We start from the raw sequence: 15,003 nt of genomic DNA, 5'->3' as shown, positions 1-15,003 counted from the left end.
CATCTCCCATAAAAGGGATTTTGAAAACGGAAAAATCTATTTCTGGGGGGAAGACCTGTGTCACCCAGTGAAATGGTTCCAATAGCACATGTTTCTAGGTATAAATATTGCTAAATATACCAGAGAAAAAGCTATCCATAATGCCAGGGTTACTACCCCTGGATCGATCACCACAATGGTGTCGGTATGCACTAAGGGGTGAGTGGTAGCCACTATCACAGATGCTTTGCCCAACAGATCTCTCCATTCTCAAAGCCCCCAACATGGGTGAGCCGTTCACTGTTTTCAAAGTTATTACAGTCAGTACATAACAAATACAAGAGAAAATTTGTAAGCATTGCACAAAAATATACATATTACAGAATCACTTCATTATATTTCACAACACATGAGAAACAGAAAATATATCAAAAATACAAAAAACATATTACTTTTATAGAATACACATACTTATCATAAGATATCATTTATATATATATATATATATATATATATATATATATAAAACTGAATCATGAAAATATGGAACGTGATGAATATATAAATGAAGACAAAATCCATGAAGGAACTTAGCAGACTAAAGAAATATAAAAAAAATAAGTTTACAAAGAAGACTTGTATAAATGACAGATGGGGATTACAAAGGAAAAAATATGTACCTGGAATCCAACACAATTAAAGGATTAGCATACATACCAAAACAGGGTTAATATTTAAGAGATTTTACAGAGGATTAGGCTCAATGGCTTAAAAAGCAAGGACAGGACAATTAAAAGATTATACAAGGAAGGTGACTGACCACCACAAAATGTTATAAAAATGTTATAAAACTCCATGTTTGGACTGCCCCTCTTTATATATTGGCCAGTCCAGCAATGATTTAGATGTATGGATTAAACAGCATAAATATTCTGTAATAACTGGACAAACATCCAATGCTATATTCATTCAAGTGAAAACTCGCACAGGATAAAGTGGACTGAAAGTTCAGTGATTGCCAGATCAAACGATTTCTCTTCTCTAAACCTCTTAGAATCTGCTATTATACAGCTTACTTTCAGTCAGAATATTAATCTTAGCCCTGGCATTTATTATTTGCAACCCTGTATAAGTAAAATGTTCAGAAATTACCTAAAAGATAAAATCGCTGAGTTCATTAAAAATTAGTTCAATTATATATATTTTTTACGTATTCATTTGTCTAATATAAAAGTTTTTTTTTTTTTTTTTTTTAATGTTTGACATGTAAAAATTGTTATAATTCACTGCTGAGTATATGTATGTATATATATATATATATATATATATATATATATATATATATATATATATATATATATATATATATATATATATATATATATATATATATATATATATATATATATATATATATATATATCAGAAATATAAAAACACCGTATTGTGCTTCTGAGTTATCAGTAGAAGGATCCATGGTGATACTCTTGTTTAGGAAGACGAAATGTATTTGAAGAAATATTTACAGGGCTTAAAGCTTTTGTCCATCCTTCAGTGGACTTGATCACTAGACTAAAAGAGACCCACAACAATGGTGAAGAAATAGAAATAAATATAAACAAGCTGAAATGGATAAACGAGGTTAAAACAAGCGAACAAGCCACTAGGTCGTATTCCTTTCAAGAATTCTCAGTGATCTGCGAGGCGAGACAAAATGCTGGTCGTCTTCCTGAATGATATCTTGAGGGTCGTTATCCAAAATGGCAGTTTGATCAACAGACTCTGGAACAGGCGAAGGGTGGTTATCTACATTATCAGATTGAAGATGGCAGTACACATTATTGAAATTCCTAATTCTGGCCCTTTTGCAAATCTCTTCACTTAGAAGTAAATTATTCATAATGCCAGTATTCCCCTCAAAGGTATCATTTAAAGTGATGAGTGCTCCATTGACAATCCTCCCTATTATATATATATATATATATATATATATATATATATATATATATATATATATATATATATATATATATATATATATATATATATATATATATCTTTTCATATATTTAAAGTTAGGACATAAAAATGGTGTGAGAGCTTACCTTAGGTTAAATCTGTCTTAAGCTGTCTTTCATTGAGGTGCCAAATCATTCAAGACTGTTCCAAGCAGCGATGATTTTTGTCCATCATGGAGCAGTCAACTTTCTGCAAACGTTGTTTAATGATCGACCACAGATTTTTAATGGTACTAAAATCAGGGAATTAGGGTCACACTTAAAGCTCACACCACAATCTTTGGCGCCTGTGGCAGCATGCGCAGCTTGCTGAAGGATCCATGTCTTCTCAAAACTCACCTCTAAATACTCGGGAATGGTTCAATCGTTCATTATTTTAAAAATACAAAAATTCCCCAACTCCTCCTAAAAACCCCATACCATCAAACTTTGGGGAACTTTTCGCAAGGATAATAAGTTTGTCACACGTTAGGGACATAAAAAAATGGTGTGAGAGCTTACGTTTCCAGTCATTTACGTCCCCATTTACCAACCTTATAAATTTCGTTTTTCTTATATATATATAAGAGCTATTCATAATATAACTATAAGTATATCTGTAAAGTATATATACTATTTTCTTCCTGGAATATAATATGATAGAAGTGAAATAGATATATAACAATATATATCTTTATTGTCCCTCGCGATGATGTCCTGGACTCTTCTACGCTTCATCCGTCTGCCGAACAATTTCAGTGGTATTTAAACCTAATAAAGCATTGAATGATATATCATCCCTATATAACTACCCACCATTACGGCAAAGGCACAGGGGATATAAAAACACCACAGCTAATGAACTACTAATCTGTTATTATAATTTATTTCCACAGTCAAGGACACAGTAAACAACAAAAGGTAGTTAGTCATTTTTTTGTCTCAGGAATTTTCTGTGACTGATATGGATATAAAATATTTTTTCGCATATGAAAAGACTATAGACTATATATATATATATATATATATATATATATATATATATATATATATATATATATATATATATATATATATATATATATATATATATATATATACATATATATATATATATATATATATATATATATATATATATATATATATATATATATATATATATATATATATATATATATATATATATATATATATACATGTACACACACACACACCTATATATATATATATAATAAATATATTTTGATAGTTCAAACAAAAAAATCTGTAAAAATGCTTATACCTGAGTATTTTAATATTTTATCATACATTTATATTAGTGAATATTTCTCATGAAAAATACCATAATGGGCAAATTTTCTGCAAATAATATATATATGTTCCACAGGAGATCTGTCATTTATATACTGTATATATATATATTCCCGTCTGTCATTTGTAAACTTATTTTTTTTTTTATATTTCTTCAGTCTGCTAAGTAAAGAACTAAAGTCAAAAGGCCTTGCAGCACTCCGTTGTTTCTCTTGCCTTCGTGGATTTTATCTTTATTAATACACACACATACAAACACACAAAAATTTCAACCTAGGTCCTCAGTTTACATCTGAGATCAATCATTTACCTTCATTTTGCAATAAATTGGTTATTTCCTTCATCTACTTACGTCTGTGCTGTAACATAACATCTCAGAAATTTTGTCTGTTTATATCAGTCGTTAAAAAGTTTTAAAAAAATGTGTGCAATTTCCTGAGCAAAAATAACATTGTAGCTTTTATCAGTTTTGAAATATTTCCAGGTTTAACTCGACCGAAATGGTCATATAGTAAAACACAGTCTAAATCTATTGTCCAACAAACATTTACTATTTTCGATTTATGTGATAAAAAACATTTTTTTACAGTACTGTACAGTAAAATAAAAAAATTCCTACAACTAAAAAATTAACTCATTAGCTTTAACCTTTTGTGGATGGTATACAATTATATACAAGTTTTTTTAGCATATATATTCTGGATAATGATATTTTTTCATTGCAATGGGGCAATTACAAAAAAATGAGAAAAATGAACTCTTAATCTTAAAAACTAAGCGTGCTGTGATAAAGAGAGAGAGAGAGAGAGAGAGAGAGAGAGAGAGAGAGAGAGAACTGAGTTGTTTACATCAAAGTCTAAGCACAGTGTAAATGGATGGTTTCTGTAAGTAAAATAATGTTTCGTTGATGTTTTGCTGTGTTTTTTTATTAAAGGTTTTGTATACAGAGAGAGAACTGAGGTATTTACATCGAAGTCTAAGCACAGTATAAATGGATTCTGTAAGGGAAATAACGTTTTATTGATATTTTGCTGTGTTTTTTATATAAGTAACTTACCCAGTAATTACTTAGCTAAGGGTTTGTACTCGATGGCAGCTTAAAATTTGAAAATTCGCTATTGCACTACTCTCTTGTTTGCGTAGGTGACTAGCCCTCCCATTTTTGGGGGTAAGAGAGGAACAGCTCAACCAAGAGCTCAGTTTGTTTCTGCCAGCTTAAGACCAAACATTTTTTTGAGAGTCACAGCTGAATTTGAATTCTTTGGTTGAGATCTTCCCTGTTGAAGTATTTTTGACCTGGTAGCCTTTGGTATTGATTATTTAGATAGATTTTCAGTAAAAAACCTTTATTGTGACTAGTTCTCTTTAGGACTTACTGATTTTGACTTGTACTGCTAGTTGACCATGTCTGACTCTAGCTCTTCTAGTGTTCGGTGTTGACTAAAGCTCATGACTCGCATACCTTGTGCCCCACATGTAGAGGACAGGTATATTCTGTTAAATTGATGTGCGAGGAGTGTAAAGAGTGGGACAAGAAAAAACGGAAGACTTTAGCTTCTCACCTTTCTAAACTAAAGAGACCACAAGAGGAAAGCGGTTTCTAGAGCTGAAGCAAAATCTTTAGCTAGCCAGGGTTCTAATCCTACATCTAGTAATGTTAATGTGCCTGTTATCTCTTCTCCTGCTAAATTAATTTCTCCCATTTCCAGCCCCCCTCCAATTCCACGTACTCCGTTTCCTGGCTTCCACACCTCTGATCCAGACTGCTCTGCCAGCCTCAAGCAAAGGTTTGACCAAAAGTTCTGTCTGCTCACAAGTTCTGTGGCCCAAATTGGGAAATCTGTGCATTTCCTCATGGATAAGTTCAGTGAGAAAAGTGCAAGTGAAGTGGTGGGCTTCCCATCCCGCCGACTCTCCTAGGCGGAGGTCACTGCCATACTCCCCCAACCCCAGGAGGAGGCATACTGGAGGCCCAAGGGAGGTCAGTGGGGTCTGCCCACAGGTAGTTGCCCCCTCATTCGCACCTGTTGCGTCCCAGGTTGCGACAAAAGACAGCCACTGGAAAGGCGTCTCAGATGATGATCATCTTTCTTCGAGCTCCAGAGGCTGGAGTCCGAGTAAAGGGCACCAGTGGCATTTTTCAGACGAATTGCACCCTTTAAAAAGGTGTTTGAAGTTCAAGGATCAGTCCTCCCCCCCCCACTACCCAGCAAAAGGTTTAGAGAATCTTCCTGTAGCCCCCACCATCATGCAGTGCTTGGGACAGTCCCGAGCACTTTTCCCAGTTGGAACGCCAATCAGTGATACCTGGACCATCATCTGTGACTTCTAAGCATGCTTCTCACTCTGCTAAGCATGCCTCTTCTCGAGAGCGCCCACGCTCTTCTGCTGGTCCCTCTTTTGGTAGCAAGGAGGAAGTTCCATCAGCCTATGCTTCCTTGCTTAGGTACTTGCTTCAGAATTTTTCAGATTTTTCACCCCAGTGGCACCTGCTTCTCTGGCCTCCTCATTTATGATGAGCGACCAGCCAACCGGTGCAAATAAGCTACCGAAGATGGTTCTCTTGTCTTCTTCTAAGAAGGCCTTTTTTGAAGTAGACAGCTGGCTAGCAGAGAAGAGGCATCAAGGCAAGTCATCCTTCAGCATTCCGCCCTCTCGTTTGTCTTCCAGAAGATATCAGTCATATGCGACTGGAGAAGCTTCTCCCTTGGGAGTGGCTGCCTCCTCCCAGGAGGACTTCTCCAATCTTACTGACTCGGCCTGGAGGTCTCTCTTCTCTCCTGCAAAGATTATGTTTTTGGCACTAGAAATTGACCATTTACTCAAGAACCTGGTTCTCAGCTTCATGGACTGGTCCATTGAAGCATTTGCTAAAAGATCAGAGATTTTCCAGATCTTCCTGACGATATTGCAGCGGATTAGTGCAGTGTTCTTTCTTCCACCAACAAAGCTGTCAGGGATGGTTCTCTAGAGGTGGCCTCATTATATGCCATGGGGATCCTTAAGAAAAGAGAACTGTGGGTCTCTTTTACCTCCAAAGGCATCACAGCCTTGCACAAATCAGCTCTTCTCTTTTCACCTGTTGATGGTCTGCTCCTCTTTCCTGAGGCAGCAGTTGAAGAAATCGCTTCCCACCTGCACAAGAAGTCGACGCAGGATCTGCTTGCCCAGTCAGCTAGACGTCCCAGAGATTGAGCCACCACTACCTCCAAGTCCGCCTCTCCCATTCAGTCACAGACCTTTTGAGATGCCTGACATAGGTCTCATTCTAGACCACAAGGTACAGTTCGCTTTGCCTCGCGATCGACCAAAAGATCCTCCTCCAAGCCTGCCGCTCGAAAGCGAGGACCCAGTCCTTCATGCACTCCTAGGGGCCAGACTCACATTTTCTAGGAAAGGTGGAAAGAGAAAGGGGCAGAGCAGTGGGTAGTTCAAGCACTGAAAGAGGGGTATTGCATACCCTTCAAGGAGAAGCCTCCATTAACCAGCGCTCCCATTAAATTAAAGGCTTACTCCGTAGGATCGGAAGAGTTTTCGGCCATATCAGGAGAGGTCTCACCCCTCCTCAAAGAGTGATAGAGGTAGTGGAAGATATCGAGTCCAAAGGGTTCTGCAACCGATTGTTTGTGGTTCCCAAGGACACAGAGGGATGGAGGCCAGTCCTAGATGTGAGCGCCTTGAACTTCATCAAGAAAACAAAGTTCCACATGGAGGCAACCCAATCCGTCCTCGCATCAGTAGATTGGATGATTTCTCTCAACATGAGAGATGCGTACTTCCACGTTCCTATATATCAAGAGTCGAGGAGGTACCTGGGATTTGTCTTCAGGAACCAGGTCTTTCAGTTTCAGGCTTTGTGTTTTGGACTGTCAACAGCCCTACAGATTTTTACTCGAGTGCTCGCCTCGATGCCAAGTGGCTCCACTTGCCAGGAGTCAAGATATCTCTCTGCCTGGATGACTGATATGCTCTCCCACAAAAGAGAAGTGCACGAAGGACCTTTAAGAGACTCTACTGTTGACACAAGATCTGAACTTGCAGAAATCCCAACTGACTCCTTTTCAACAGAGTCTTTATTTGGGGATGAGGATAGATACTCAGACTTTTCAGGCTTTTCAGTCCCCCAAAAGCATAGAAGACTGCCTGATGAAAGTCAGTCTTTTCCTCTCCCTCCAAACCTGTACAGCCACGCAATGGATAAGTCTTCTAGGCACTCTGGCATCCATGGAGCAATTTGTGAAGTTGGGAAGATTACATATGAAACCTCTTCAATATTTCCTCAGGGTCAGTTGAGATCACAAGTTAGTTCATGACTAGTGTGTGTTTCCGATCACAGAGGAGATCACCACTGGCATATATCTGGCTTCAAGGAGGGACCCACTTGTTCTCACTCTACGAGATGGCCAAGGATCTGCTTTGGGAAGACAAAAACCAAACCCAGTTAATAACTCAGTTCATTCAAGGGAAGTGAAATGTAATAGCGGATGAGCTAAGTTGCCACAAACAAATCCTCCTCACAGAGTGGACTCTGGACCATCGGGTTTGTTCCGATCTTTGGAAACTGTGGGGGCAGTCCACACTGGACTCATTCACAACGTTCAGAAACCGTCGTCTTCCTCTGTCCTGCTCCCCATTTCCAGACCCATTAACTTGGGCGACAGATGCAATGTTGCAAAACTGGTCCAACCTGGATCTGTATACTTTTCCGCCATTCGGGATGATAAGCCAGGTGCTTGGGAAATTTCAGTTGCACCAGAACACCAGGATGACTAGTATCTCCTTTTTGGCCAAAAGGAGTGGTTCCCGGAGCTGATCGGACTCCTTGTAGACTTCCCAAGGCTCCTGCCAGCCATTCCAACCTGCTCAGATAACCTCACTTCAGGAGGTTCCACCAGGGCATATCCACTCTGGCCCTGACAGGATTTCAACTATCAACAGACTTATATGGGCTAAGGGGTTTTCTAGAGCTGCCGCAGAAGCTATCGCTAGATGTAGACGCAAGTCTACTGACAGAGTCTACCAAGCTAAGTGGCCAGAGTCTTTAGACTCTGGTGTAAAAGAGAGACATCCTGTCTTGTAAGACCACTTTAGCGCAAGTAGCAGACTTCCTTCTGTATTTAAGATCTTCCAGAGGCCTCTCCTCATCAGCTATAAGAGGGTATAGTTCTATGCTTAGCTCCATTTTCAGGCATAAAGGTATTAACTTATCAACTAACCAGGACCTCTCTGACTTAAGTCGTTTGACACGACCAAAAGTAGGAGAGAAGAGACTTGTCCATGGAACCTGGACGTAGTCCTCAAATGGCTTACGAGTCCCTGTTTCGAGCCTACCCATTCTTCATCACTGAGGGATCTAACAAGAAAGACTTTGTTTTTAGTGGTCCTAGCTACAGATAAAAGGGTTAAGTGAAATCCATGCAATGGATAAAAGGATCGGCTTTTCCTAAGGGGATGCAGTGCGTTCCCTCCTCTTGAGTTTTCTTGCAAAGAACAAGAATCCGGCACAACCCTGGCCTCGTTCTTTTACTTTTAAAAGTTTATTAGATATCTTAGGGACAGATGAGGAAGAAAGAGTTCTGTGTCCTCTAAGGGCTATTAGATATTATCTTCAGCAGACAGAAAAGATCAGAGGTCCAGTAAGTAACTTACAGTGCTCGGTGAAGAATCCATCGAGGCCATTGTCTAAGAATGCACTCTCGTTCTTTTTGAGAGACCTCATTGTAGAAGCTCACTCCCAGATTAATGAGGATGACTTACCTACCTTGAAAGTAAGAGCCCGTGATGTGAGGGCAGTCACTACCTCGGTATCTTTTAAACACAATCTTTCCCTTTCTTCAATTCTGCAGTCTACATTTTGTAAATGTAAATCAGTGTTCATAATGCATTACTTGAGAGACGTAGAAACGGTTTATGAAAAATGCAGTGCATTAGGACCTTTGTCCGTGGCTGGCATAGTCCTAGGGGAGCCTGGGGTTTACTATGTACCAGGGGTGCCCACTAGTTTTTAGTGTTGGGTGGTGACCTGTGTTTTAATTAGAAGTCGTAGGTGACAGTTATTCTTTGTTCTGGCTATTTTGTTATTGTACTGCACCCTGGGCAGGGCTATGTTGGCAATATGAAATGTCCTTCGTCACAAAGGCTTATGTTAATGCTTTGTTAGCAATCGGACTACTCCTTTGCTGCGAAGTACCACTTCAGTAGAGGCATTCATGGCTATACTGCCACACCACTACAGGGTTGAGATGAGCACCAACCAGAGGCAGTATCTACCTGCAGCAGCTCTCTCACCAGGTGAGGAACAACAAGCATTCTAGTGGTAGACCATTTTTGTTTTGTTCTCATATTCATTAACCTTATTAATGTTTTGGGGTACATTATGTCCAAGAATCCCACTTCATGTCAATATGGATTCAGGTAAGTAATTACTGGTTGTTATTTAAATAAAAATGACATTTTTATGATAAAATAAAGTGTATACTGCATATACTTACCCAGTAATTACTGATGGAGCTTGTACTCCTCCCCTCACACGGACTTTTTGGAGCATAAACAAATTGAGCTCTTGGTTTAGTTGTTCCTCTCTTACCCTGAAAATGGGCGGGGCTAGTCACCTACACAAATAAAAGAGTATTGCTACTGCCAATTTTCAAAATTAAAGCTGCTGTCGAGTAGAAACTCTTAGCTAAGTAATTACTGGGTAAGTGCGGTATATTTTATCATAATAATGTCTTTTTCATTAAAGGACATGTATACTGAGAGAGAGAGAGAGAGAGAGCATTATCACTCGGGGGTAGAGTAAGACTTGGTTTTGTGTTGCCTACGTATGAAATTCGGATTTTAAATATTTTTACAGTGATTAGAGATGAAACATGAATAGTGATAAAATATTCTCGTGTACTGTTATAATGTGTGTGTGGTAATCATAGTCAGCTAAACTAGTAATGAAATGTGGCACAGTAAATCAGACAAAGCAAAAAATATGGCAACATGTACCCACTTACGCACGCATTCACTCGATTTCTTAGTGAACTTCCTGGGTTTGTTTCAGTTTGTGTTTTTTTGTTTATGGTACAGTAATTGATATTTCATTAAAGGATATGTACAATAAAGTGCTGATAGACGGTAGAGAGAGAGAGAGAGAACCGAGACTTTGTTGTCAGAGAACTTGCTACTGGTGGTTTTATGTTGCCTCCATGTGAAGTTTGGATTTCAATTATTCTTATGGTGATTAGATCAGTATAACAGTATAGTTTAAATGGATTCTGTAAGTGAAATAATGCAAGAGAGAGAGAGAATGATGGAACAAGAATTTTTGATAAATTTATGGGAGATGGTGAGAATGTAACCACAAAACAACGTACTGTAGTTCAAGTACGACGTAACCCAAGAACTTACTGTGTATACAGTATATATATGTGTGTGTGTGTTTGTGTATGTATACAGTCGACCCCCGGTGTTCGCGGGGGATGCATACCACAACCCCCGTGAATAGCTAAAATCCACGAATACTTGACACCCCTCTAAAAATGCTTATAACTGCCTGTTTTGATAGTTCGAACACCAAAAAAAAACTCTAAAAACACTTATACCCAAGTATTTTAATAATTTTATCACAAAAAATGCATTTAATCATGAAAATTATATGAAAATAACAGTACAGTAATTACTGAATATTTCTCTTTGAAAAATTCCACGAATAGGCGAATTTTCCGCAAATAATGTGTATACTGTATAATTCCCGCAGAAAATCCGTGAATAGGTGAAGCTGCAAATCCGGAACTGCAAATAGTGGGGTTCCACTGAGATATCAGTTTATTAACAAATAATTGCAAAATTGTAGGAAAATTGTGTATATATATATATATATATATATATATATATATATATATATATATATATATATATATATATATATATATATATATATATATACAGTATATATATATATATATAATATATATATCTAGCTGTCCATCAATCTATGATGTAGCTCAACAAGCAGTATCAGTTGGGGTAAAAAAAAATGGCAAGACTATTAGCCTTGTCCCTTGAGACTTGCTGAGAATCAGAATATTCTACCTTCCTTGGAAGTGCCCTTTTATCAAACCTTGTGCAAGAAGACTTTCACTGTCTTGATTGTCATCTAGGCAGCATAATTGGTTATGGTTCTTGGAACCTGAGGAACTAAATCAACAGGGAATTTACTCTTCAGTAATGCCTAAGGTTTTATGACCTGTATTGCCTTTTTTGTATGTACTGTATTTGCTTATCTACTTATCTCTATTTTTCCTGCTAGTTTTCTTCTCTTCCATGAAAGTGTGGGACCATGTTTGTAGGTTGTTTCTTACGAATACTTCCTTTTTTTTCAAATCATAGTATCAGCATTTCTGATTAATGCTTTTAGGTTAGGATCTGACTTTTTTTAATCAGTAACTTAGTATAAAAGCAAGTTGAGAATTTATTTTTTTCAAGCGTTAAGTTTCCCTGATGTACCTTCATCTTTCCAGAAATTGTGGATGAAGACATTGTTTCAACCATTACCAGTCGGCTTGGATTACAAGGAGGCCAGTGTCAAATTGAATGGATAGCAAGGCATAGAACCATTCAGCAGTGTTTTGGTTTGGTTAGAGATAAGGCTTACACTCTTGCACTTTCTTGCAATGGCTAAAGAACCTCTAAACATTCTTTAATGTCATTGTCATATCTCCTCACTCTGTGTTGTCTTGTTAATTAGATGATAATAGAGAATAAAACTATACTGTTATTAACACATAGGATAAATCCTTTATGGTACTTTACATTCTAACTCGAAACCTTATTGCATTTTCATTTTAGCACTAGACTGAAGTTTCACCCTAGGGAGCCATTGATAAGGATTTGTGTGTGCAGATGCATTTAATTGCCTTTCATAAGACACAGTGAAAAGCACCCTATAATCTTTTGAGAATAATAAACTTCAGAAGGTTGTGCCTTGAGGTTGGGACATTGCTAGACTGGGGAAGTATGTTGTATCCGAAGTAACTTGTCACATTCCGGTACCTTGTTGCCCAGTCTTACATTTTGTGTGCTCTGTTTATTCCAACTAAGTCATTGCACTATTTTTTGTTAAAGTACACAAGATAAGTTGTTAAAAAGACATTTCCAATGTGATGTTATTTAAGTTTTTCCTTTCATTCACCTCCTTCTTAAGTATGAAGTCTTCACAGTTTAAGAATTGTAGCTTTATTCGTATCTTATAGATTGTTGCCAGATAATGAATGTATTTTGTTGATGTATCATAGACTATATTTAACTTTAATCGTTATCTCAGATATATGCTTGAAGGGATCAATTTTATTCTCTTCTCATTCTGTAGAGGTTTTGGTAACTATTCAATATCCCACATGTACTCTGAAATACTTTTTCTGTTCAGGTACATTTTTTATTACTTTTTTTTTTAGAAGTCTTACGTAGAATATAGTTCTAATACCAGTATTATTTTAATTATCCAATTATTATTTGTAGATTTTATGAATTTGGTATATCTTTGCAATTATTTTACTTAGGTTTACTTTTCTTTGTTAAATATTTGCATATTTATTTTCAAGCTACTTTAATTTTAGTTTTGTAAGTTTTGTATATTTATGGGATTATAGTTTAAATGAAGTTGGATTATCTTCCATGTTCGTAAATACAGAATGAATACAGTATCATAAAGAGCTTTAGATGTGTATTGCACAAGACTCGAATAGACTTCACAAATATTGGTCTCTTTGTAAGCCAGTTTGACCACTAATAACTTTATGTGAAGAAAATGATGCATCAAAAGTGCATGTTTGTCTTTTGACTTACACGTGTTAGGTAATATTGTACGTTGAAAAGAATGTTAATTTAGCTTGCATAAAGCTTCATTTTAAAAATGTTTTAAAGTTTTATGCAGTGATTAATAACAGCACCTAATCTTAATTGTATATGCATTTATAAAAAGCTGAGATCCTTACCCTAATGGCCTTACCTCTCCTAGAGCCATTCAGAAGTCTCAAATGAAGTTTGATAAGGAGTGGTTTAATGTGTTGGACTTTCTTGTGTAAAGAGCAAACAGTTTGGTTCTGTGATCATGTTAGCAAAAGAGTTAAGGATTTGGAGGTAACTCCTGCAAGATAAGGTTGCCTTAGGATATTTAGCACCATAATCTAGGATTTTAGAGTCTGTGATATAAGTGATACAATATGGATTGATAAAATTGATGCAGGGAAATGCTTTAAGTTTTATCTCTGCATTAGTCAGTGGAATGTGTCTAGGTAGAATTTTTTTTCAAACTATAAACAAAGTGAAGATTTTATTGATTTTGAAGTGTAAACATGTAAAATTGCCTTTTGCCAGGTAGACTGTCAGCTTCATGTAAGTGCAGTGTTTGATTACCTTTTGGCTGTTTCATGCAGGTCATTGGAAGTTATATATAATTTTAGACATAATTTCTTCGTATGTTGAAGATTTAGAGTTTTAAGAATCACAGCCATTTACCCTCAGTGGGTTTGGAAGATTCTAATAGTTTTTATTTTTTTTTAAATTAGAGATTATTGTGTTTGATGTTTTCTTTGCTCTGTTCGTATGAGAGTGATAGATATTCATTGTGCAAGGGGAGCATTTCTGTATTCTAAATATAGCAGTAATTTTTTGTTCTTCAAAATTTTATTTTGATTTCAGATCAGAATCCTTTGACCTTATGATAAGTATTTCTCTCAGTAATGAAGTGTATTGTGCATCAGTGATCTTTGAAAATTAAATGTAAAATTTCTTAATAGGGAAATGTTCTGTCAATAGGTAATTGATAACTAGTAAATTTTTTGTGGCTGATAGCAAAATGTGTAAATTATGTAGTAAACCCATTCACTGTTTCAGAGTGTCATAATAGTCAAGATTCCCAGTTTTGTGGGGAGAAAAATTAAATCAAAGTTACTGTATGTGTGTGGTATGCATATTCTAGATACCAAGACTCTTTAAATAGGTTTAGAACACTTAACAGATACTTTGAACTCATTAAGTAGTGCTTTAGGTTCAGTTCGTGATTAGGATAATTTGAGGAGCAGTGAAAAGAGAGAAAAAGAAAATTATGTAAAAGTTTTATCATTATTAATAATATGAATTAGTTAACCAGACCATTGAATCATGTTTTCCTGCTGTCATTGCTTTCTTGGATGATTTGTCAGTGAATGGTGCCAAAAATTGGAGCAGGATTATTTGAAATAGTCAGAAGGGAGTAAAGGAAAGTGTAAAGTAAAAGGCAATAAGGTTTCTAGATTGGGACCAGACAGATGCAGAAAAAAACGGTACTGCCTAATATGCTCTTTGTTGGAAGTATCCTTTTATGAAAAGTTGAAGGTTATGTTAATATCTCTTGAATGTCAGCAAGTAGGATTGTTGAAGATATGATTATAAACTTGACCGTCCCCCAGGATTAGAACTTGCCTTTGTAGGATAGTTCATATGTTAGAACATGTATAGTAAAAGTCTCATCTGGCATCTGGTTGTTTCCATTGGAAAGCCTGATTATTTTGCAGTTTTGAGAAAAGGTCCCATTTTTAAAGTATCTTGATATTCATTACATTTCCAAATGTTTTAGGCCTAAGATTTCATGAAACTGTAGTTGCTTCTCTGCTTATCTAAAAGAAATAGAGGAAATAAAACAGATCTGCTTTCTGTGAATCTCTCCTCTTCATGTGATTGAAAGAGT

The 15,003-nt window shown here is 36.5% G+C and overlaps 1 protein-coding gene across 1 annotated transcript in view; it reads left to right on the top strand.

Annotated features, from left to right (window-relative positions):
* Gclm (Glutamate-cysteine ligase modifier subunit) overlaps window positions 1-14,792 on the top strand; it is a 39,724-nt gene extending 24,932 nt beyond the window's left edge. Inside the window, exon 5 of the mRNA XM_067089966.1 lies at window positions 11,798-14,792. Coding sequence (XP_066946067.1) covers window positions 11,798-11,958 — 161 coding nt within the window. The 3' untranslated portion in view covers window positions 11,959-14,792. The remainder of the gene's footprint in view (window positions 1-11,797) is intronic.
* Window positions 14,793-15,003: the final 211 nt, after the last annotated feature.

The sequence above is a fragment of the Macrobrachium rosenbergii genome, chromosome 4 (assembly GCF_040412425.1).
Source record: "Macrobrachium rosenbergii isolate ZJJX-2024 chromosome 4, ASM4041242v1, whole genome shotgun sequence".
Taxonomy (NCBI): Eukaryota; Metazoa; Arthropoda; class Malacostraca; order Decapoda; family Palaemonidae; genus Macrobrachium; species Macrobrachium rosenbergii.
This window is presented reverse-complemented; position numbering and strand designations above follow the sequence as displayed.